General features: G+C 32.4%; 1 protein-coding gene across 2 annotated transcripts in view; it reads right to left on the bottom strand.

The window, feature by feature from the left end:
• Nucleotides 1-25,167, bottom strand: part of LMBRD1 (LMBR1 domain containing 1) — a 78,203-nt gene that overhangs the window by 19,736 nt on the left and 33,300 nt on the right. For both annotated transcript variants that reach the window (XM_006926406.2, XM_015600644.2), the window contains exons 6-9: nucleotides 20,854-20,942; nucleotides 18,263-18,336; nucleotides 9,157-9,282; nucleotides 2,988-3,140 (exon numbers count right to left, since the gene is read on the bottom strand). In XM_006926406.2, coding sequence (XP_006926468.1) covers nucleotides 2,988-3,140; nucleotides 9,157-9,282; nucleotides 18,263-18,336; nucleotides 20,854-20,942 — 442 coding nt within the window. The remainder of the gene's footprint in view (nucleotides 1-2,987; nucleotides 3,141-9,156; nucleotides 9,283-18,262; nucleotides 18,337-20,853; nucleotides 20,943-25,167) is intronic.

Genomic DNA, 25,167 nt, shown 5'->3' with positions numbered 1-25,167 from the left:
TTCCTAACTAGTTATTCCTATTTAGGGCTAGATAATGGAAAGATAAGTAAACATTGAGATCCATATTCAGGAAGGAAAAATTTATATAGCAAAAGAAATAAATGATAAATGATTGCACTAGATGTTCTGGCCAGTGCAGTAAGAACAAAAAAGCAATTGAAAATGTTATATCTGAAAAGAAGTAAAAGTGTCTTTTAGCAATTGACATGATCATGTACATAAAAACTTCTAAGGAATCTATCATAAAGCTACTAGAACTAATAATTTAGCCAGGTTACATGACACGAGGTCAATGTACAAAAACAATTTCTACATATTAGCAACAAATAATTGAGAATTAAAATTAAAGAAAAGCATCTGTAATAATATAAAGAAATATTTACAGATAAATTTATTAAAATTTATTTTAAAAAGGCCTTGCCACTTAACACTATGAATGACTGCTAAGAAAAATTTAAGATAACATAAATAAATGGAAAGATATCATGTTCATGGATTGGAACATTAAGATAATCATCAATTCCCCCAAGTTTACCTACAGATTCGATAGAATCTCAATAGAAATCCCCGTGGGTGTTTTGGGGAATTATGAGTTGATTCTAAAATTTATATGGAAATGCAAAGGTTCTACAACAGCTATAATAATTTTGAAAAAGGAAAACAAAACTGAAGAACTTACACTACTTGATTTCATGGCTGATTTTAAAGTTTCAGTAATCAAGTTTTAGCATAAGGATATATAAATCAATGGAGAAGAGAGTCCAAAAAAAACCCTCACACATATATATGATCAACTCATTTGACAAAAGTACCAAGGAAACTCAATGAGTAAAAAGTAGTCTTGACAAAATTTGGTACTGATATTCATGTGGAAAATAAAATAAACCTTGAACCTTAAGTCATACCATTTCACAAAATTAACTTAAAATGGACCACAAACCTAAATGCAAGAGCTGAAACTATAAAACTTCTAGAAGAAAATGTCTGCTATAAAAGCTTTAAAAAATCTCTTTGAACGAGTGTTAAGAACACATAAAAGCAAGCCATAAACTAGGAGACATTCACAATATATATATTTGACAAAGTACTGATCCAGAATACATAAAGAATTTTTGTAACTCAGTCATAAAACAAAACCTAATTTTAAAAACGGCCAGGAGACTTAAACAGGCATTTTAGAGAAGATACACAAACGGCTGATAAAAATACATGATGTTCAGTATCATTAGACAGCAGAAAAATGCAAATCACACCATAATGAGATACAACACATCCATTAGGAAAACTATTATAGTTACATTATAAGAGTTGAGAAGGATATGAAGAAATTGGAAATCTTACACTGCTGTGGGAATGCAAAATGGTACAACAACTTCAGAAAATACTTTGGCAGTTTCTTATAAACTTAAACATATATTAAACATTAGGCCCAGCAATTCTACCCCTAGGTACTTACCTAAGAAAAATGAATGAAATGAAAAAAACAAATCTATACAAGGATTTATGCACAAATGCTCATATCACTATTATTCATAATAGTCTCAAATGAAGATAACTCAAATCTCCACTAACAGGTGAGTAGAAAAACAAATTGTGATATAGACACACACTGGAATGGTACTCAGCAATGAAACAGAACGAACCACTGAAAAAATGCAACAACATGGATAAATCTCAAAAACATTGTCCTGAGCCAAAGAAGCCAAAGATGATATACCCTATGATTCCATTTATATAAAATTATAGAGCAGATAAAACTAAAGTATAATGACAGAAGTACATCAGTGGTTGTCTGGGATCTGAGCTCAAGGGAGTGGGGGAGACAGAAAGTAGCTTTTGGGGGTAATGTGGATATTCTATAAATACATTTGGCAAAACCAATCTGCACACTTAATAAAGTTGATTTAAAAATTCCTCTAAGCATATATTCAGTGAAATAGAACAGAGCATGTTTAAAACTAGGCAGTTAATGTTACAGACAAGGTTATAAATATTTATAAGACGCTACAAACAATTTAGAATTAAGATAAGGTTGGGGAGGGTTTCATCATAATTTTGGTGCTATGGAGAAAAATCACCTTGAGAGAAGAACTAGAGTGAATCAAAAATTTTATTCTAACATGAAAAAAGTGATACATAGAACTAACTGGTTATGGTATGTTTTTGAAGAACTCTTTCAAAAAGAAGCGCTTTCTGAGGTGACCTGTTAGCGATTTTTCCTCATTTCCTTTCTAATTATAAGAGGGCGATAAAGCAGCATTAGAACTCAATCTGATTTTCTATCTTTATCTTCCCTAACTTTCCTCAAACCAGTCCAATAACTGTAGTTTCTGAATTACAACCTGCATTGTATATTTACAATATACAAGCTTGGGGTTTCAAATGCCAGCTAACAGAATGGGCTCAGATGAAAGTCTGTGCCCAGCAGTTTTAGCTACTTTTTAGACTCAGGGTCATATTATGACAACCTTAATTTAGTTTATGTACTTAATGTGTAGGTATCATAGTCCCAAGAATTCAAGGCTAGCGAATGACGGTTCTCCCCATCCCTCTAAAAAGTAATGGTCTTCCATCTCAAATAATACCTTTTTACATACTTTTAGCCACATATCGTCTAACGATAAAGTAAATTCTAATACTTTCAGTTAAGGCTCCTAAATTCTAGTATGAGCCCCAGATATCCAATTTATAAATAGTACAACATGCAAAATATTCTATCAGTATACTACTACATTACTTATTTATATTTTAATTTAAATTTCCCGACACCTTTGTTCATGTAATACTTGTATTACATGAGAAAATGAAGTTCAGAGAGACTACATACCTTGCTCAAACTACCAAACGACAGAGCTGTGATTCAAAACCAGATTATTTTAACTCCAAAATCCACACTTTAAAGTATCTCGAAAGGAGAACACAACCTTTCTGAGGTACTATATAAACCAGGAAGAAGAGTGACGGCATATTTTTAAAACTCCAATTACCTTCAGGGGACGCAGAGCACCACAAAATTTTGTCCACCAGCTGTTTTCTATGAATTCTAAGTGCCTCTCTCTTCTCCTAAGTGTTCGTAACCTTTCTTCAAATTGTTTTAAGGCACGTTTATCCCTTGCTGGCAACGGTCGACCATCTTTGCTCTGCAAACAACAGAACAAAATAAAAGTTTTTTTACCATTAAGGACTTAATAAAGTACACATCAGATTTAGCAGATCAGGCAATGAACATTTTTTTTTAGGTTGAATATGATTCCTTACAAATTTATAATTTGAAAAAAACTGACAACTTTGATGTGACAATATACATATCTGGATCCATGCAGATGTATGTACATTTAATACTGAACTTCTTGATCTGTTTTCTAAATATATAGTAAAATTATATGGAGAGAACTATTTTTAGAAGCACCTTTTTTATGGGGTACTTCATGTAGTTTAGTCAATTATTCTCACCTCCAAATTCCTCCTTCTATCCCTTATCTTAGTATATATTTGGCCCCACCCCTTTTCTCCCTTTGGTCAAATGATTGTTATAGTGTACCTGAACTGATGCTTCTCAGCCCCTGGTTCAAATACCAACGGAGAGATGTAATATAAGCATGTGGTATGCAGAGGTTTTAATAACAATTGCTAAGAACTAGCATTTTCTTGTTCTCCAAGTATATTTGCAAACGAGCATGTTTTCTTTGGCCAACCTAAGATAATTCCCATCTATTTTTGTGTGATGCTTACTGTAAACATGAACATACCTTTCTTATGGTATTTCACTGGTACACTTTCCCTCTTGAACTCTCCCACCCTTTAAGCGTCTTTAACTGGATACAATAATAAACTACAGTAAGACAACTGCTAAGTATAAAAAAGATGAAATGTAAACTCATTCATTTTATTGGAAGGGATAAGAAAAATATTTACATGAGACTGCATTTTTAAGATGTAGACATTAGATAATAGAAGGTAATGTCCCTATAGGTTCTCAGCAAATACACAACATATTGCTGTCCAGCATATCCTAATGAAGCCTCAATCTAAAATCAGAGATATAATGAAGACAATACCTGAATACCCTTTAATAAAGATATTCCCAGTTATAATGATCTCTTGACATTACGGCACTGTCATGCTCTTCTGGAACCAGCCATCCTCTTCCATACCTTATCTTATTGCTTCCCAAACTTTATCATGTATAAAAATCACCTGAAAAGTTTGTTAAACACAATTTCTAAACCCTATCCCCAAGAAAATATGATTTAGTAGATCTTGGGTAGGGTCTAGAATTTACATTTCCACCAAATTCCCAGTAGATGATGATCCAGAGACCAAACTTTATATATACTGGACTATATTTAATTTGCACTCCTTTAATCTACATTAAGTATTATCAAATTGTATCCCAAAAAGGGAACCTTACAGAAAGGTATTTTCTAAAAGGAAAGGAATAAAAAAAAAAACACTCCCCTCTAGTAGATCCAGGTACTAATATTACTGTGTAGTATGAAAAGGGTCCAGTACTTTAGATCTCAACCATAACCAACATTCTAATATCAAAAAGATATCAACAATGAAGTAGTTTTATTTTGCTGCTGGCTTTCAATATGTTAGGGGGAAAAATAGTAAACTGATTTAAGGGTCCACTAAAAACAAACTAGAGTCATCTGCCTACTTAGTGAATGCTTCAGGGAATGAAGGATGGATGCCCAGTCTGCTCTGCCAACTGACTAAACCAATATAAGAATAATTCTGGTCAGAGAAATAAACACTAGGATAGAAAACCAGCAATGTACTAATTATCTAATTTGAAAAAAGAAAAACAGTTATAAAGTATATAAATACATACCCTTTGTTTAAAAAAAAGTAAAGTGTGAAAGCTTCCATTTAACATCATTTCCAATGACACTTCCTTTTCCTATGGTTATCCTTGTTAAGCAGATCAATATCCTTCTACACATTTTTTATGTATTTATACACATGCATATATGCAAATATACTTATGGTTTTTGTTGTACATAATAGCTAACATTTCTTGAGCATATATCTTGTGCCTAAAACTGATCTATTCTTTTACATTTATTCTCCTTCAATATTCAGAATAAAATTTTGATGTGGGTAATAGTATTAATGATTTATTAGATGAGGAAAATAAGGCCCACAGGTAGTAGTATATGCATAATCTGTGGAGCCGAAATTTGAACTGAGATAGCCTGATTTTATAAGATGTATTCTTCAAGCTAGATAAATCCACCTCATTCTTTTTCATCATTACATTATACCATGGTATCTTAATTTAACAAATACCTTATTTTTTAACATAGGTCATTTTCTTTTTACGGGAGATGGGAGGCATTAACAATGTGCATGAATATATTTATTCACCTGGGTCCAAGTATATACATACAATCCAATAGGACAGATTCCTAAATGAACTGCTGGATTAAACTTTAATTATTAAAAGGTATGTGCTCGTGTATACAGGCACATGTCACAACATTTAATTTTCTTTAAAAAGTTATACACATTTTATGTTGCCACAGTATACCTAACCCCAAATTCTTATTAATATCTAGCAAAGGTAAAAATTTAACACACCTAAAGGATGAAAAAATATATATACTGTTATTCTATTTAGCACATCTCTGATTATGAGGATAACCGACTATCCTGGTTGTAGCGCTGAACATCCCACGTTCTAGAAAATCCCTTAGGTCCCAATTATGTTGAATAAAAGTAGCAAGAGTGGGCATGCTTGTCTTGTCCCTGATAGTAGAAAGATTTCAGTTTTTCACTGTTGAGTATGATGTCAGCTCTGAGTTTGTCATATATGGTCTTTATTATGTTGAGATACTTTCCTTCTACATCCATTTTATTGATTTTTTATAATAAATGGATGTTGAATCTTTTCAAATGCTTTTTCATCATCTACAGAAACGATCGTATAATTTTTTTAAATTTGTTAATATTGTGTATCATGTTGATTGATTTGCAGATATTAAACCATCCTTGCAGTCATTCCTGGCATAAATCCCACTTGATCATGGTGTGTGATCCTTTAATGTACTATTGTTTTTGATTTGCTAATATTTTGCTGAGGATTTCTGCATCTGTGTTCATCAGAGATGCTGGCCTGTAATTTTCTTTTTGTGTGCTGTGCTTGTTTGATTTTAGTTCAAGGTAACATGAGCCTTGCAAAATGAGTTAGAAAGCATACCATCCTCTTCAATTTTTCAATTATTAAATCTTCTTTGAATGTTTGGTAAAATTCACCAATGAAGCCATCTAGTCTTAGACGTTTTTTTTTTTTTTTTTTCTTTTGGAGTAACTGGTTCTTTATTTTGTCCTGAGCTTTTTTTAGGGAGAGAGATTTTTGATTACTCTTTCAATTTCCTTACTAGTGATCAGCCTATTTGGATTTTCTATTTCTTCATGAGTCAGCCTAAGAAGGTTGTATAACTAAGAATTTATCCATTTCTTCTAGGTTGTCCAATTTGGTATCTATAGCCTTTCATAATATTATCTTATGATCCTTTTTACTTCTATGGTATCCACTGTAACTTCTCTTTCATTTGATTTTTAGTCTTTTTTTCTTAGTGAGTGTAGCTAGAGGTTTGTCAATTTTATATATCTTTTCAAAGAACCAGCTCTTAGTTTCATTGTCTTTTTAGTCTTTATTGCATTTATTTCTATTCTGATTTTTACAATTTCTTTTCTTCTGACTTTGGGCTTCATTTGTTCCTCTTTTTCTAGCTCCTTAAGGTATAAGGTTAGATTGTTTAAGATTTTTGTTTCTTGAGATAAGACTGTATTACTATAAACTTCCCTTTTAGTTGTCACCAAATTGAAGTAGCTATAATTATTTTTAATGCTTTTACCCCTCAACCTTTATGCTATAATTAAATATTTAACACTGTATTCTGTAATAAGAGTCGCAATTTTCTGATTCTCTGTTTGTCACCTTAAAGTTTTGTGTACTTGTACTCTTTTGTTTCCAATAGAAGAACTCCTTTTAACATTTCTTGTAAGGCAAGTCTTATGGTGGTGAACTCCCTCAACTTTTGTTCGATTGGGAAATCTTCTATTTCCCCTTCATATCTAAAGGATAACTTTGCTGGATAGATTATTCTTGTTTGCAACTTTTATCTTTCAATATTTTGCATATGTCATTGCACTCTTTCTTAGCTACAGCATTTCTGCTGAGAAATCTGATAATAGCCTGAAAGGGGTTCCTATCAGGGACAGTAACCTAGGGGTTCAGGTTACTGTCTTCCCCCTGGCTGCCTTTAGAATTATTTTTTTATCACTGACTTTTGGCAGTTTTAATCTCTCTTAGAGAAATTATCTTTGCATTGAGATAATTAGGTATTCTATTAGCTTCTTGTACTTATGTATAAATACAAGTCTAGTTCCTTCCCAAGATTTGGAAATTTCAAATCTATTTTTTCTTTAAATAGGCTCTTTTTCCTTCTCTCTCTTTTCTCTTTCCGGGATATCCATTATGCTTATGTTGCCCCTTATAATGGAGATGGGTAGTGCTCATAGGTTTTTGTTTTTGTGTTTTGTTTTTTTTTTAAATTTTTTCATTTTCACCTGAATCATTTCTAGATTTCTATTTTGTAGCTCACTTAATTCTTTCTTCCATATGGTCTGCTCTATTTCCAGTGCTTTCTAATGCATTCTTCATCTCATTTATTCAGTTCTTCTGCTCCAGAATTTTTTTGGTTTGTTTTTTTGGTAAAGTACTTCTGTTCATTAATTTTACTCCTTAGCTTACTGAACTGCCTTTCTGATTTCTCTCCTATCTCACTGAGTTTCTTCATGACAGCTATTTTGAATTCTCTATCATTTACATAACAATTTGTGACTTTGAGTTTGGTTTCTGTAGAATTGTCATTTTCTTTCATGATATTGTGTTATCATTATTATTCACAGTCCTTGATGGACTGACTGTACCCCTGCCAGTACATCTGAAATAGCGAACACCTTTCTTATTTAGGTACAGCTTTTTTAATTTTTAATAATTCAACGGGTTGTTTATTTAAAGGCCATTCTCATTTTCTAGTGGGTGGCAATACAACAGAAGGTTTTGGTTTCTCTTATCTGAACTGGCTCTAGTTATATCTGAGAGTCAGCAATTTCTACCTTCCACTACATCTGTCAGAGATGTTGCAGGTGCCCTTTCAGCGCTGCTCGTGCCTCCCAAGTCACTGGCGCTTTGATGTCACAAGTGTCACTGTGATGATGGATTTCACTACCATCATGAGCATCACCGCCCAAATCACCAGAATGGCATGTGTCCCCACTGCATCCAGAGTTGTCTAGGTCTCAGGCACTGCCATCGTGGTGAGAGAATAAGGTGGGGCAGGGGTAATGGAGTCACAAGCCCCACCACCACTACTGCCTAGTACCACCAGGAGGCTGAAGTCACATGTACTGCCTTTACTGCTACTGCTGCTACCAAGCTCTCTGATGGCACCAGCACTGCCGGAGCCGGGGAAGGGAGCCAAAGTCAAGAGACCAATGTCGCTATTTCCCTTTCCTTCACAGGGGCTGTGGTGAAGCGCCAGAGCTGTGGGCTCAGCTGCCATGGTGGGAGAACCAGGTTGCAAGCAAAGTCCCTGCCATTTCCCCAGTTCCACCTCCCTATGCATTCCAACCCACCCACCTTCAGATGTACAAATGTGTGGATCTCTTAGGCATCTTACTGTGTCAAGCAAAGGAATTTTTGTTGAATAACAGATGTTCTACTAGTTGTAGATTAAAGGGAAAAGACAAGGGCATCTTACTCTATCATGATGCTGATGTCACAGTTTTCTTTATGAGTTCTTATTGGCTGGTTTCTGTATGAGGATTATGCTAGTTTAGTAGCATTATTTAGAAAATGTCATTTTTCTTATGTTCTATAAATAAGATTATTGTTACGTGAATGTGATGGAGGAAACAAAAAATTCATTTTCATAAGTACATTTAATTGACAAGTCTCAAACTGTCAGCACCTTACATTTCACAGAAGACAAATTTTTTTTAAAGTATGGGCATGTTTCTTGTAGGGTATATTGTAAAAAATTCTATGTCAAAAATATGTGTTTGCCAATGTCTAAGTCACATCAGAAAGCAGCTCAAAGTAATTTTATGCTTCCCAATTACAAAAGAATACACACTCACTTTTGATTTAATTGTTTGAATGTGCTGTTCCACTTCTTCAATGTCTTCAGTGTTTTCTAAACGTTCATAAGCAGCGTTTCTAGTTCCTTTTATCAGATTTAAAGGTAATGCTGACATGCCATAGGCCTAAAAGGAACAAAATTAAAATGTGATTTAGTAATACTATTTTAAACATATTACACACAATTTTCAGATAAAAATGTTATTAAAAATAATTACAAAGAGAATAAGTAGTTCTATATTCACTGAAGAACATGGCATATGGGAGTGAATCATGTTTATAATTCTCCTGTTTATTTCACACTTACACTTCTAGAGTTATAGCTATAATAATATTTCCAAAACAGATAATACTTATTCTTCAAAGGGCAAGTTGCAAAATTAAGGTAAATATAATACTTTATCATAAAGAAATAAATTACAACTTCAGGCTAATCAGAGGTTAAGATAGGTGAACTACTAAAAACAACTTACAAAATTATTTCTATGGAAAAAATAACTTTTTCCAAGTATATATAGTAAATCTCAGTAAAACGTAAGTGTTTCAATATACATGTTACTTGATCAACATACCAATTATCTGTGTATATATAGTTTATTTACAAATTCTAAATATTTATAATCTTTTTGCTATTTAAAATATTTTCGTACAACTAATTTTTAACTATTAATCAACACTAAGAATAAACATATTATTTTACAATACTCAGTTCTACATTAGCCAGTCCCAAATGATAACTTTTTATTGTACCAATTAAAAACATTAATGGCAAATGCCATGTGACCATTATTCAAATCATCAGTGATCTTAAATCCTTAGAAGCAAAATGGACAGCTATCACCTCCTGGTTACAGCAACAGGCTCTGAAGCAGATACAACACTATGTATTTCTTTCATTTTCTTTCATTAGCACATAGCCAAACTACTTTAGCCAGTCTCCCCAGCTATTATAGAGGGTTGTGAGACTGAGTTCAGGACAATAAATGTGGGCAGAAGTGATAAATGCTACTTTGTAGGCTTTACTCCAAACTCCAAAATATCCTGGATGATCCTGCATTTTTTCTCTAATGCTCTCTGCTACCTGGTTGTCAACGCCCGGGATGACCTCAAATATCTTTAGCGTCAATTTTAATTACTTTAATATTCTTCACTGAGTTTCCTTTAAACAATGATTAAACCACAACTCAAATAACAAAGCATAAATTCTGATACACTGGTTTTTTTTTAATTATGGAAGAATACGAACCAGGAGCATGACTACAAGGAAATCCCAGAAATGAACTAGTCCTATCAAGTAATATCGACTCTATATCTTGTTACATTTAGGCAATTAACTAGCTGAAATTGTTATCCAATATGCAAATCCTTACATTTGCTAAAGGAGAAATACTTAAAATCTTGAATTTTATACACTGTTAAAGCATAAGTTAATGTTTTCCTAATTTTCCTATCCAAAAAAGAGAGAAGTGGGAAGAATTCTGTTTATATTAGAAGAAAATGTAATACGGACAAAGTAGAGTGATTTTCTTCTAATTAACTGAATTCTTGTCAAATTTATACTTGTAATGACCTTGGTAAAATATAAGAAAAAAACATAATCAGGTTTAAATTTTACATTTTGAACATTACATTTTATATCAAGACACTATAAATGTAAAGAAAAAAAGCCTATGGGAGCCAAAGTATCCCATAGCTCCCTTCTTTACAGGACTTTTCTGTCCTTATTATCATTTTGATCTATTTGATTGTTTCAGCAGTTCTACTTTTAAACATTTTTTTATTTTAAAAAAAGTAACACACCTTAAGAGTCTGATGAGTATGTGGTATTATATGATTATTTACCAATTCCCCACACTTGCATATCATTCGACAAATACAGTATCACGTTGCTTTTTACAACCAAATACCAAGGCAAAAATATTTTGTTAAACCCAGTTTAAACCCAAGTATATTTCCCTGTCCTCCCAAACACCTACAAACTAGGCTTATTTTACTCCAATGCTTGTTATTTTGTGTTGGATAGATTTGAATCCTTAAATATACTAACCTCAGTACTTAATACTATTTCCTAAGAAAGCTGTTGCTCTAGTCAATATTAACAATGTGGCCCTTAGTGTCCATCATCAAAATGCAAGGTCATCTAACTTCTCTGCACTGGTCTGCTGGTCTCACTTTCTACAAATCCATCTTTCACACTGTTTCTGAAGTGATCTCCCTCTAACACTCAAGTCAGATTATGCCATTCCTCCAATTAACATCCTTTAAGATTCTCCAGGACTAACAAGGGTAGTTTTCAAAGTGCTCTGGGAGGAGTTCCTAGGGTTCTGTGTAAGTGTCTTTGGGCTACTATGGGATATAGAAGGCAAATAGTGATGCAGAGACCTACTGGTACTTTTCCAGAGCAATTCTACTTCATTCTTCTACTTTACATATCAGAATTTCACCTAAGATTGTTTGAAAAGTTTTTAGTATTGTGTTTCAATGAGAGGTAGAATTATTGGTCCTGTGAATAGACTCCAATTATCTCATCCTGGCATACAAAGCCCTTCATGACCTGATCCCTACCAACCTTATCTTATCTCATGCCTCTGAATTGTTCACTGTTCTTAAAACACTCCAATTTTATACTACTACGGGCTTTCTCAAGCATCTATACTTAAGTACATACAGTGCCCTCACCTAGAATGCCTACTTTCTCACCCTACTTTATTAGCAAATTTCAGTGCCCTTCAGGTCTCAGCTTAATTACAACATGTCTGGAAAACCCTCCTTGATTTGTAAATGTGCTTTGCTTATAACACAATCATAATACATAACATTGTACATTACCATTATTGGTGTGAATATTTGTTTTATCACTGCCAAATTTGGCTAATCAGAATCACTTGACAATGTCTTAAAAATAAAGATTCCTCAGTCACACTCGTAACAACTGCAGTAGACTATTTGGTGTGTAAGGACTAGTCTCAATTCTTCTTTCTCCTATCTTTATTTCAGAACAAACATTTATTAAATTAACAAAATAATTCCTCTAAGAAGATAATATTTAGCCAAAAATCATTTAAAAAGAGTTCTTTATTTATAAGAAAGAGTTCTTTATATAAGAAAATGAACTCATTTTCTTACATGAAATGTATATATTTATTAGAAGAGCTGAACTGAACTCCTAAATAGTGTAATGTAAAAGATTTTAGAAAGTAAAAATAAGTCCTTGGTAATATCTTGCGATAACATGGGACTAGAATACACCATCTTTTTGCAAATTTTTAATTGTCTGAAGAAAGCAAGAAGAAAGTCATTGTTTTGGTTACCTAGCTTTTAGCTTGTTTTTAGATCACATTTATTTAAATTTCAATGATCATCAGGAAATGTAACCATAATATTTAGATTACAATAAGCTTCAAAAACACATTCTATAAAACATTTCATCAATACAACTTTAAGATCTTTAAACAACAGTCTTTTGAATTTAACCTCAGACTTCTTTGAAAAAAATATATGAAGACCATCATTTTCAGACACAAAACTTTTATTGCTTGCTACTGCCCTCTAGTGAATTACTAGAAAATCAACAAGGCTAAAAAAGATTTAAAATGCTTTTAGGTTGCCTATAATTGCTTCCATCTTTTTTTTCAACTACCGAAAATAAATCACCATCTTTAAAACTCTAAATGTTTTGAAAGAATATATGCAAACTACAAACATTTGTACCACCTTTTTATACTGCTCAGTTTGAAACAGCTCCTTGTCCCTACATATCTCTCCTGTATCGAGGATGAGAGTTTCCAACCTGTAAGCCTTGGATTACTGCAAATGATCAGAGTACTGCCTTTAAACTAAGTATCTTGCATATATTTGTAACACCTATTATTCAAGGACATGTATTCCTTTATGACTAATGAAAACAATTCATTTAACATGTACTCAATAAAGATTTTCCTTTCAAATATTCATTGATTCTAAGATACATGTATTTTCATACATTTAACATCAGTGAAATTTAGATGCATCTTATAAGCCATTAACTAGGCAGAAGTCATGCCATAGTGTCACTAACTGTACATTCACAGATTTGGTCATAGATGGTTACAATAGTTACTTCTTTGGCTGAGTTACATGCATTCTTGGTACAACTATTGAGTTTAACTGCCACTTAAAATATCTTATAAGATAGTACTATGATTTGACATTGAAACAAAAAGTTAATGTGTAAAGAGAAATAAACAAAAGAGCAAATAAGTAAATAAATATTCACTGGAACAATGAGTATAATTCTATATTTTCTTGCAAAGCAACAGTCAAGTAATTTATGAGCTTAAGAAAGGAAATATACTCAAAGTAGAAGCCATTTTGCATTTTGCTACTCAGTTAAATGCAAAAGTACAGAAACAACCTAAAAGCAACAAAAACAGCTCAAATTTACACAATGGGTGTGTTAGCAGCTTCAAAGAAAATCCCAGAGACAAGAGTGTCGCTCTCAAGAAAAGCCATTCTCTTGATAGCATAAAAGACAATCTTGTATAGTAAAACATGGACATGAATAACTAATTCAAAAGAGTGATTCAGAAGACTCAGATCCCGCATGTGAAGTTTTAGGAATACCTTTTCAACTTAATTCACCTATACTTTTCTCATTTTGTATGAAGAGTGGTACGATTTTTTTAAGTATGTACGTAAGACTAAAGTTCTCTCACTTAAAACAAAATTAAAAATGATAAGAAAGCATGAGCAAGGATTTTTTTCCTTATAGTGACACATAAAATACAAGTGCATCTTACAATCAGTGTCATGGACTCAATGAAACATAGTATCATATAGAAGGCTGAGAAATTTGACTTATAAAGGGGACATCTGTTTCAAAGATTACTGAGAACCACTGCTTGATTTACTTCTATTTTTGAATCCTTAATTTATCACTTCGATTTTCTTTAATCTATTAGTTTATATTGTATATAAAATATATATAGTCACACACAAATACACACACAAATAAAATTCATAAACATTGTAGAATACATGTTCAATTTTTTACTGATTGGTGTATATAACAAAGTTTAGTAGTCACTGCTTCTATAGGCACTTTGATAGTCCACTTATTACATTTTTTATGAAAATATCATTATTCAATATTTCCCCACTTGATGGCACTAAAATTAAAATATCTACAGAAATATCTGTGCCTAGATGTTTTGTTGAGTTTTTTTTTAATTTAAAAAATAGCAGATTCCCTTTCAATTTAAGCTGGAAACAACAGGCAAGCTAATATGTTGTTTGACATTATTCTTCTCCTAAAATTGAGTGCCCAATTATTTGGCTATTCCTTAATACATGGTACAGAGAATATAATCTTGGTAAAATTTAAATAATCTACTAATTTCTAAAGTAAATAATGCATATCTAAGAAGTTCACACTCGACTGACATATACATAATAAAAATTCTAGTTTTAATACTAACAGTTACAGAATCTATAACACAGGGGTCCCCAACCCCTGGACCATGGACTGGTAGCTGTCTATACTCTGTTAGGACCCTGGCCACATAGCAAGAAGTGAGCAGCAGGGGAGTGAGCAAAGCTTCATCTGTGTTTGCAGCCGCAGCCCAGTGCTAGCTAGTATCACCTCCTAAGCTCCACCTCAGATCATCAGGCATTAGATTCTCATGGGAGCACAAGTTCCTGGTGCCAAAAAGGTTGGGGACCGTTGCTATAACAGACATTATTTTACCTTTAATAATTCTTTGTACTCGGGGTCAAAGTACACTAAGTATTAACTTCCCAATTTGGGTACTTTAATTAAAATTAAACTTCTACTTCCCATTAATATGTACTATACTCTTTTCCATGCTCCACCTGAAAAGCCCAATTCTCAGGCTTTTCTATAACAAGTTAGAACATTTTGCATTTGCAAGCAAATATGATAATTAGTACTATTAACCACCTAACTACAATAAAACCACTTATCTATAAACAGTTGATTTTCAACTAGTTTTTAATAAAGTTTGAGTATTATTGGCCGATTTTTACATATGGGGAGGCTAGGGTTCAGGTATTAGATTTTACATAAAGGCTCACACTCATGACTAGTGCTCAGCTATACACATCTTGCTGCCTGTTTAAACAGGGTCTCCTCTATCCCACCGTTCTTCCTCTCTTTATACAATAGGCAGTAAAACTGGCCAGGCCAGACTGCTTTGGAAGCAAAACATTCTCCCACTGAATTTTCTGAGCATATCTTGCAGTGCTATTTAAAAGATGTTTATCTCCATCCACACACACCCAAGTAACCACCATCCAACTGTGAATGCCTTTTTGACTTATCTTTCTGCAATACACATTCTCTCTGATATGATACAATTGTTAGCATCTGGTTTACTTTTCCTGCAAGAGGAAATAGGTGGGAACTATAGTTTGAACTATATGAAAGTGAATATTCAATAATTCAAGCTACCAATAACTATTGAGTGGCCAATATATTCCAAGACTTAGTAAATTGTTTGATTAAATCTTTACAACCATATTAAATATTTTTCCCACTTTAGAGATGAGTAAATTTATATGGTAAAGTATTCAAAGGACCCATGGATTTAAAAGGGATCCACATTTAAGCCTCTCCACCAAATATCATAATTTTATTACTTATGCTACTTAAAGAAAATGTATAACTCCTAGGCAGTTTGACCTTAATATACTATTACATTGGACCCTCTCCCTTGGTCATAGACCTTAAGTGGCACCTCCCTACCTATGCAGCATTTCTTCCCTGTCTTTCTGGTTCCCAGTCTCAGACCCATCATCATAAGGTTCTCCGATTGTTTTATCAGTGTTCTTCAGTTCAACCCTCTGCCTTCTAGAAAGCTAAAGCTCTTCTAAGGATATCTTAACTAAGTCAGTATAATTATTTGGTTTAACTGATTACTTAATGATAATTTTCACAGTTTAAATTTGAATATAAAATATTAGTTTGAAATACATATCTTTAGAATTATATTGTTTCTACAGGAAAATCTCTTTCAAAGATTTTTAATAATTTCACCTATTTTCTCACTCCCCCTTGTCACTCCACAGTTTATTTAATTCAGAGCCACCAGAGTAATACTGTTGCAGTATTAGATTCTATTACATTTCCATTTAAAACTTTCCAATGGTTTCTAATTTCAATCAGAATAAAATTCAAACTCCTAACAATGGTCTATTAGGCTCTATATAACATGGCCTCTAGCTATTACTCATCTAAACTTCAGTCATTCTTCCCCTTGTTAACTGAGCTCTAGCACACTGGCTTTGCCTCCTTACTATTACCTGAATACTGCATACCTGTGCTTACCTCAGGATTTTGCATTTACTCTTCCCTCATGGCTGGTTCTTTCAGTTCACTCAGCTCTCTGTTCAAATGTTATAGAAGCCATTTCTGACCTTCATAGGAGAATCAGCCTCCACTACTGTCTATCCCCTTATACTACCTTATTTTTTTCATAATATTTACCACTTGATCATAGGGAAACAACTCTCCATGGGTCTCATTTATGCACATATTTAAAGCCAAGCACTAATCACCTTTTTTTTTTTTTTTTCCAGACTATCTTTTCAAGGATATTTGTACAGCAAATAGCTTTGGAAGACAAAGATGGCCTCTTCCTCTGGAACAAAGAGCAGGCATGCTTACTATCCATTATATAAGATTCAGCTTCCCTAAACTCAAGGTTTATCTTCTATGTGAAAGTCTCATCTGGTACTCTTCATATTGCTCCGCAGGAATTGGGATTCAGGGAACTGGCACAAGAAAATGCTGATCCTCTGGCTACTGCTATTGCTGTAAGTCATATAAAGTTCTTTGTCTCTTCAGTCAACATCCATGAAACTGTAATAGGCTGCAAGAAGGGTAAAACTTCAGACCCTTCTAGATGTTGACCTTACAGGTTGGCTTCCTGTTTTCCATATTTTTCTTCTGACTAATCTTTCATCCACTGCTACATATTTATTTCCCTTATAGTTTTCAAAGCACTTTTACAAACGATATCATTTGACCTTCAAAAACCCCTAAGAGAATTTTTCTATTACCATTTAATGGAGAAGACACTGACCCAGGAAGGTTAAAAGACAAATCCAAGATCAGCATAACAGATCTGACATAGAACAGCAATTAGTGTCCAGATCTAACTCCTAATTTGTTATAAACTGGTGACTGCTTCTTAAAAAACAGCTCATATGCTGTACATACACTCTGTGAGATAGGATAATTACCCACTGATATCAGATAGTAAATTCCTTGTGTAGAAATACATGCAAAAAACAAAAATGGTAATAAAACTGAGTACCCAAATAACAGAAAGATATCAAAATGCATGTATTTTAGATTCCTTTTATTATATATGAGACACTTAAATGATTATGTAACAAAACTAGATCCTATTGGAAAAGATTTTCCACATAACCAATTATCTTCCATCATTGTAAGAATCAATAATGTCCTAAACATAAACTCCATTAAAAAGTCTTAGATATTTTAAAGCTCCTTGCAAAACTCTTTCAGGAGACAGGTAAAGAAGCATTTATTACGGCTTTTCCTTTATAATTTGAGCAAAAAAAAGAGCAGTGTGTACGCAAGTTTGCCAGTTTATTATAATTCATATTTTACCATTTCCAGAAAGACTGAAAAGAAAAAATCAAAAGTCTCTGAGAGTATAAGTTTGGATTATATATACTAGAGAAATATCAACTTAAAAAATATCTGATTTTAAAAACCTTATATTCTCAAGTAGGATAAATCTTCTGAATCAGTAACAGATATTGATCTACGCTTCAGCATCCTAATATGCTTATAAATCACTAAATCTATTATTGCAAGGTATATAAACACCTTCAAGATTCATAAGTTATAACATTTGTTTTTGTTTCTGAATATTAAATTTCTAAATACAGATGAAATAACTGTCTAAGCAGTTCGAAATTAATCCTCCTCCTAAGTAAAGAAAACTCAAGAAAAATGAAGATGAAAGCACTAAAATATTAAAGAGGAAAATAGAACAAAATTGAATATATAAGATTAAAAACTTGCTTCATAAAGTGATTCTCTAATTTTAACTCAATTACCACCAGTATACTTACAGTGTAAGTTATAGCTGCCAACATTCCAATCAAGGTCAGAGAACTAATGGAAAACGACAAGGCAGCTAAACCATCTGCAAAGGAAAAAAAAATACTGCTAAAAATGTACATATATACTATTCAAATGTTTATATGCAGCAAATCAATATAAAGTGTAAAAACTGGGTTTGTTATGCATTTTGAAAGTTTAAACTGATATGTATTCCCTCGACCTTGAAGTGCTAACTCCATGTGGAAAAAAAGGGAATTTAAAAGACTCTTCACATATTGATTTGTAAAAGATCTTTCAGACTAAGATGTTCTTTCTTACACCTCTTAAAATTCAAGAGGAAAATTGCTGCCTAATTATTGAGCCTAAAATGAAATCAGCAAAATATTAGATGCTCAAAAGGTAGCAAAAAAATTTCCTAGTCTTTCTCAATGGCATGCCTTGAGAAATAATATTACATAGGAAAGCCATTGACCTTGACTCTCCCTTCTTTCTCCTCTCAATACTCCTAGTTTCTGTATACTTAATTTTCAAATAAAATTTTAATGATAAATTTTTAATATATAGTCTAAAACTAAAATCCTAAGAGAGTTTATTTTACTCTTTAATTTGAAAGCTAACCTGCCCATTTGGCAGAATTAAAAATAAAAAAGGAAACAAACAGAAAATAGAATGAAACATAACGCCAAAACAGAAAAACTATGTTAATAAATTAGATTTCAGAAATTATTTAAATGAAAGCCAATGAATAAGGAGCAGGGGTGACACTTTTAAATAAATATACTAAATTATGCAATGAAATACTATGCAAATTTGAATGTTCTTAAATGGGAGTAATACTAATTTTTCTAGTTTTAATAAAGGTCATACTGGACCTGTATTGATCTAGTTTAAATGCACGTCATGTGGAACCAAATATAATTTTTTATTAACTTAATATATCAATATTAATCTTTTCATAAATAATACTACTAGAATAAACTATCTTCTTAAAACCCACATCTCAGTTTTAAATAACACTTGAAGAGAACATATTAACAAATTCACAAATTATACAAGGCAAATTTTTAAGCTTTAATTTTATAAAACTATAATACTATATTTATCAAATCAAAGACACTGATGCTGTTACTTTCTCAATCTTACTAACGTTATCAACAGAAAGTGTTCATACGATTAGGAGAGGCCTCTCTTGGCTGATAGCATCTTTAAGGTACTAATCACTTATAAAATACACACTCAAATCAGAGATAAAAATGTGAAAAATATGAACCTTAAAATTGATAAAATAGAGTATTATGCTAACATATTTAGCCAATCAAAAAAGTTAAAATTACTAATAATGATAAGCAAAATGTACTCTAGGATATGGTGTTTAAGGTTTGAGATTTAAAGAAAAAATAATGTTAAGACTAAAAAGAATGGATTACAGAAATTAGAATAATGCTACCTACATAATCAATGATTCAAGTTATACTAATACTCAAAAGAGTAGTTAATTTATAAGGGTTAGGGCAGAGGAATAATAACTCAAGAGACCTAAAAAATTTAACCACAAGAAAAGAAGCAACTTATTTCTCAGCAATAGGATCAGGTGCATAAATCCCGACAACTTAGTATTAGTAGATGCCAGGCCTACTATCCTTATTCTTGCTAGTATCAGCAAGATATTAATGGACCAATTTACTGAAATCTTAAGTGGAAAGCAAGAAAATTAAGAAGTTATATAGCCAAGATTCTAAGACTTAATTTAATCACTGTTTAATATTATATCTGAGTAAAGAGAAAGAACTGTTGATCAAAGGATGTAGAGTACCTGTTAAAAAGAATAAATACGAAAGCAAAAAAAATTCTCAGCATGTTTATAAAATAATTATTCAAGATTTCTTTGAAAAAAAAAGTTATATGTTCAAATGCACAAAAAATTCTGAGTAATAAGTATACATTCTTATTTAAGATCAGTTTCTAATGCCAACTGTATTTGTCAATGATTAAACAACTTTCTTAACGTAACCTCCTGAGCCTATTTTCTTTTCCTCTAAAAACCTCGGTCATATTGATTAAGTTAGAAAAAGTTTCTGGAAAAACAATTCCAAAATTATTTGAGATAAATTTATAATATAGTATTATTTCATTCACATGATACCTCTGTAAATTACATTCCACATAAAAGATGACTTAATCATGATCAAACAGCAATATAGGGTTTTCTCATTAGTTAAAAATTAAAAATAAAAACCAATATGTCTAGCACATTTCTTTAATATATGATTCTATATTATCTAAAGTGAAGTAAAGACTACATAGAAATTATAAGATCTTCACTGCTCAAGTACTTTGAAGATTATATTTTCTTTTCAACGAAGTAATTTTATGAAGTCAAGAGACTTGCTACATAATAGCTAGTCTAAAAGTGATGTCTAAAAGTGCATCTTAACAGCATAAAGCTCCTAATGCGTCTAGCATACTTTTAACCACAAGTTAAAAGGATTGTGCCATTAAATTCTTAAAAACGGGTTATAAAAACAGGCTACTGAAAAAAAGTCCCAAGGGTCATGAAATATAAATTATTATGGATTTTTTTTTTTAAAAGAATACTTACGACTACTCCCAAGTTCTTCAAACAGGAACTTCACTTTTTCCCACTCTGTAGAATTTTTGTTATTGGGAACATTCAATGGAACAAAAGCACTATAAAGGAGAAAATAACTCTGATTAATGGTTTTAAAGATAAAAGATCAAATAAAAGTAAATGTGGCGGAATCTCAATTTTTAGTAATTTTTTTAAACAAAGATCACCCTTCCCCCAAAAAGAATTAGCAAATCAAATCTGTATCATATAGAGAGTGTGAGAAGTTTCTTACCTATGTGTTTACTATATCACAAATCAGTTACAATAGTTTTATTACTGTATTCAGTATAATTAGTTTTCTTTGTAATCCTACTTATTTTTTGCATTCCAAAATATTTTAAGAAGCCATAGGCTAAAGATAGTCAAATAGGTCCATGGCATAAAAAAGGTTAAGAATCTCCTCTGTAAATCAGGAGAACTGAATATAAATATATGTAATGATTTTGATATATTTATATGAATAGAAAAAAAGGAAATATACCAAAATAAACCATAAATATCTCATTGTGGGATTAGGAATGATTTTTATTTTTATTTTTTAGTGTTTTTCTATATCTTGCAAGGTTCTACCCAATATATATAATGAAAGCAGTTTCTATTTTTTTTCAATCCACAGCTGAAGGGGGGCATGGAAATAACAAAGATAGCTAGCTTCCTAGGACTTGCTCTAGGAGCTTAGTTTGGGAGAAAACGTAAGGAGGGATCAAAAGAACAACGAGATACCACTTCGTACCCACTGGAATGGCTGTTAGGGAGGGAGGGAGGGAGGGAGGAAGGAAGGGGCGGGAGTATAGTCACTTTATTATCAAGCTCAGAAACAAGAAGATAATAAAGAGATTAAGGCAAAAAGCACTGAGTAACCCTTAGACTGTACATGTGGAGAATCAAAGAGGCATATAACAAGTAACTCTAATACTACCTACTTTCCGACCTAATTTTAATTATAAGCAAAGCAGTTAAGATCTATATCCTCTTTTGTAAAGAGGAAATACTGAATAAGTTCAACAATACATTAAGATATCTGTTCTGATAATGTATGCAAGTAGAAAAAAATAATTATTATAATTTTTATTTTAAAAAACTTTACTCCTTGGTACTACTGATACTTTATATTCTTATAAAAAGATGAATGCATTAAAGCATGTCAAGAGTTTATTTAAATATGTAACTATTTGCATTTGCATTAATTTACTACACTTTTCTTAATCTTGGAGACTTATTTCTCACCATTTTTGGAGAGAAAAGTGATTACTCACAGGGATAGAGCAATAAATGCAAAAAGTTGATTATTTGTTGCCCTGTCTATTAAATCAAAAACAATTAAACAAAAGTAGTATGGCAGAATCAAAAAAAACAAAAATAAAAACAAAACTCTTATATTATTTCTATATTTAGTAAGTGAGGAAGAACCAGATCATTTCCAGTGAGGCTTGAAAATGCAATAGAGAGAGAGTGGAGGATTTAAAAACCCATTAGTATCCAACATGTTCCTATATTTTAAACTTTTTAGCTGGGAATAACCAATTTCATGATTTGAAAAAAAGCTATGTTGGAAAAAATCATCTATAGTACTACTAATATAGAAATAAGTATTTGTAATCTGAAAAATAGCATTCATACTTAGAATATTCAGTATCTATCTCAGTTTTAGTTGATCAAAGGTTCTGTTCAGTGGTAGGAAAAAAAAGTAACTCTTGCTCTTGATGATACTTTCATACTCAAACTCCTAACTGGGCTCTTTAACAATTCAAATATTTAACACAGAAAAAATACCAGAGAAAACTATGTGACCAAAAAAAAAAAAAAAAGTTAAATGACCCAAATTACTATCATAACAACTTCAAGAAAATACTTATTTTTAAGAAATCCAGTAGAAAGGTAACATTTTAGCACTTAATATTATTTTAGGTAGGAACTAGAAGGAGTAACAAAAGCATAAACCCAAAACAGGTTCCTTAACGGCCTTGCCACCAGCTTTGTACAATCTAAGAAATAGACGTAAAGTTTTTTCACATAAACATAAAAGATTCATAAGCAGAATTCACAAGAATTACAATTAAGTATGTGTAGATACTCTGAAGCAATAATACTCAAAACATTTAACAACCAATATGGTAAAGGCACCAACCCACTGACACAGATTCTGGCCTCAATTCTGTTAGACCCTACTGAACCAGGCCTTATCCTTCACATGGGCCTAGGGTGGTGGAGTAAGAAGACTCAGGAAGGCGGAGCAGCAGCTGACTGATAGGGAAGCATTTCAACCTTTTAACAACTAGAAGGGGCAAAGCAGAGTTCAATGGCCAAATATCAGCTCTGTGGACAAAGGTCTATAAAAAAAAAAAAAAAAGGAATACTTCCTAACAAATGAAAAGGCAATTGAAGTCAGATGAGTCTGGAATATAGAATATATCAGTTTTGATGAGGAGACAGCAGTTAATAAGATTATCAGGCATTTGCTAAATGGTGATGACACTAAGAAACGATCAACTCTTGGCTAAGGAGACTTACAGTAATAAGATTTGTGTGCTGGAAAGGTATAGATAATTTCTAATCTCAGTCCCTCTCAAAAAAATGAATACAGAGAACCTCAGATTTCAAAGACACACAATATTAGATCAAGATCAGAACTAGAGCTTTGTAAGATCAAAAATTCCCCTTAGGCTCTTGAAAACAGTAGAACTGGAAAACAGTAGAACTGAAAATATTTTAGTAAAAATATTTTATACCCAATCTGACTCACTGAATTATCTTAATACAGATTATTCCTTCAGGAAGAGACAAAGGAAAGACTGAATTATTTCAATTTCAGTAGATATGGAATTGAAATAATTCAGCAGAATTGAAAACAGGATTTTCACCTCCTACACTCAATCACCAAGTCCTATTTATCTTCCAAATAGCTTATCTATTTCATCCTCTCTGCTCTCTTTGTACTCTAATTCAGATCCTCATCTCTTACCTCAATTATTACAGTGGTTACTTAACTGGTCTTCCTTTCTTCCATTTATATTTCACTTCTCCAACCCAACTCCCAAATGTCCCTTCCAATGTATCATCTTTCATAGTGTTGCAATTCTTAAAACAAATTCATGTATATTTACACATACAATACATATACATCTTCATTGTCTCTCAGCAGGATAAAACTCAAAATTTCTTAAACATTGTATATAAGACCCAGAATCTGCCAACCCGGCTAATATCATGGCCTGTCACTCGTCCACACAAACACTTTAAATGTCTGAAGCAGAGCAGTATTTTGTTTTGTTTTGTTTTGTTTTGTACTGAAGCAGAGCAGTGTTTCATTTAAATTCACATTTTTTTAAATGTCATTCTTCAAATATTCCAGGTTAATTTCAGACCCTAAGTTAATGTATGTTATGGATTCAATTGTGCCCCCACCCAGAATTCATATATTGAAGTCCTAACTCCTAATATAATTGTATTTGGATATAGGGCCTTTAGGAAGGTAATTAAAGTTCAACAAGGTCATAAGAATAGGACATTAGTCTGATGAGACTGGTGCCCCTGGAAGAAGAGGAAAAGATGCCAGAGAGCACTTTCTCCCACAGTGAAAGCACTCAAGAAAGGTCATGTGAGAACACAGTGAGAAGGTGGCTGTCCACAAACCCGGAAGACAAACCTCACCAGAAACCAAACTTGTCAGCACCTTGATCATGGACTTCTAACATCTAGAACTGTGAAAAAATAAATGTCTGTTGTTTATGGCAGTCTGAGCAGACTAATTCAACTCTATGTGCTATTCATCTCTCTTACCTCGTCTGCTAACCAACTTCCACTCCTTCAAATTTCAATTTAAATACTACTTCCTCTCAGGTCTTCCCTAATTCTGCAAGGGAGAATTCCTATTAGCATGGGTAGAAACTTACTGCTCCACCATCAACACCTGGTATCTATTTCTTATTAGAGCACTTAACTATTGCAACTCAAATTATTTGCATCTCTATAAATTGTGAATATTGAGGACAGAGACCATGACCCTCCATTTTATCCCTAAAATCTTGCACACTAACACACAAGTGCTCCAAAAATGTTCACTGCATTAATTAAACCTAGACCATGTTTGTGCCATAAAATCATCTACTGTTTTATCAAAAATAAATCACTCAACAAAAACTAGGACTATGTCACCTTCAAGAAAATTTCAGATAATTTACATAATCACTTAAACTAAATGTGTGCCTCATTTAAATATTTACATATGGCAATGAGAAGAATACTATCCTGGAGAAGAAAATTACTGCTAGTCTTTCATTCAGA

The sequence above is a fragment of the Pteropus alecto genome, unplaced genomic scaffold (genome assembly GCF_000325575.1).
Source record: "Pteropus alecto unplaced genomic scaffold, ASM32557v1 scaffold7, whole genome shotgun sequence".
Lineage (NCBI taxonomy): Eukaryota > Metazoa > Chordata > Mammalia > Chiroptera > Pteropodidae > Pteropus > Pteropus alecto.
Note: the sequence above shows the minus strand (reverse complement) of the source record. Positions and strands in the feature narration are given on the sequence as shown.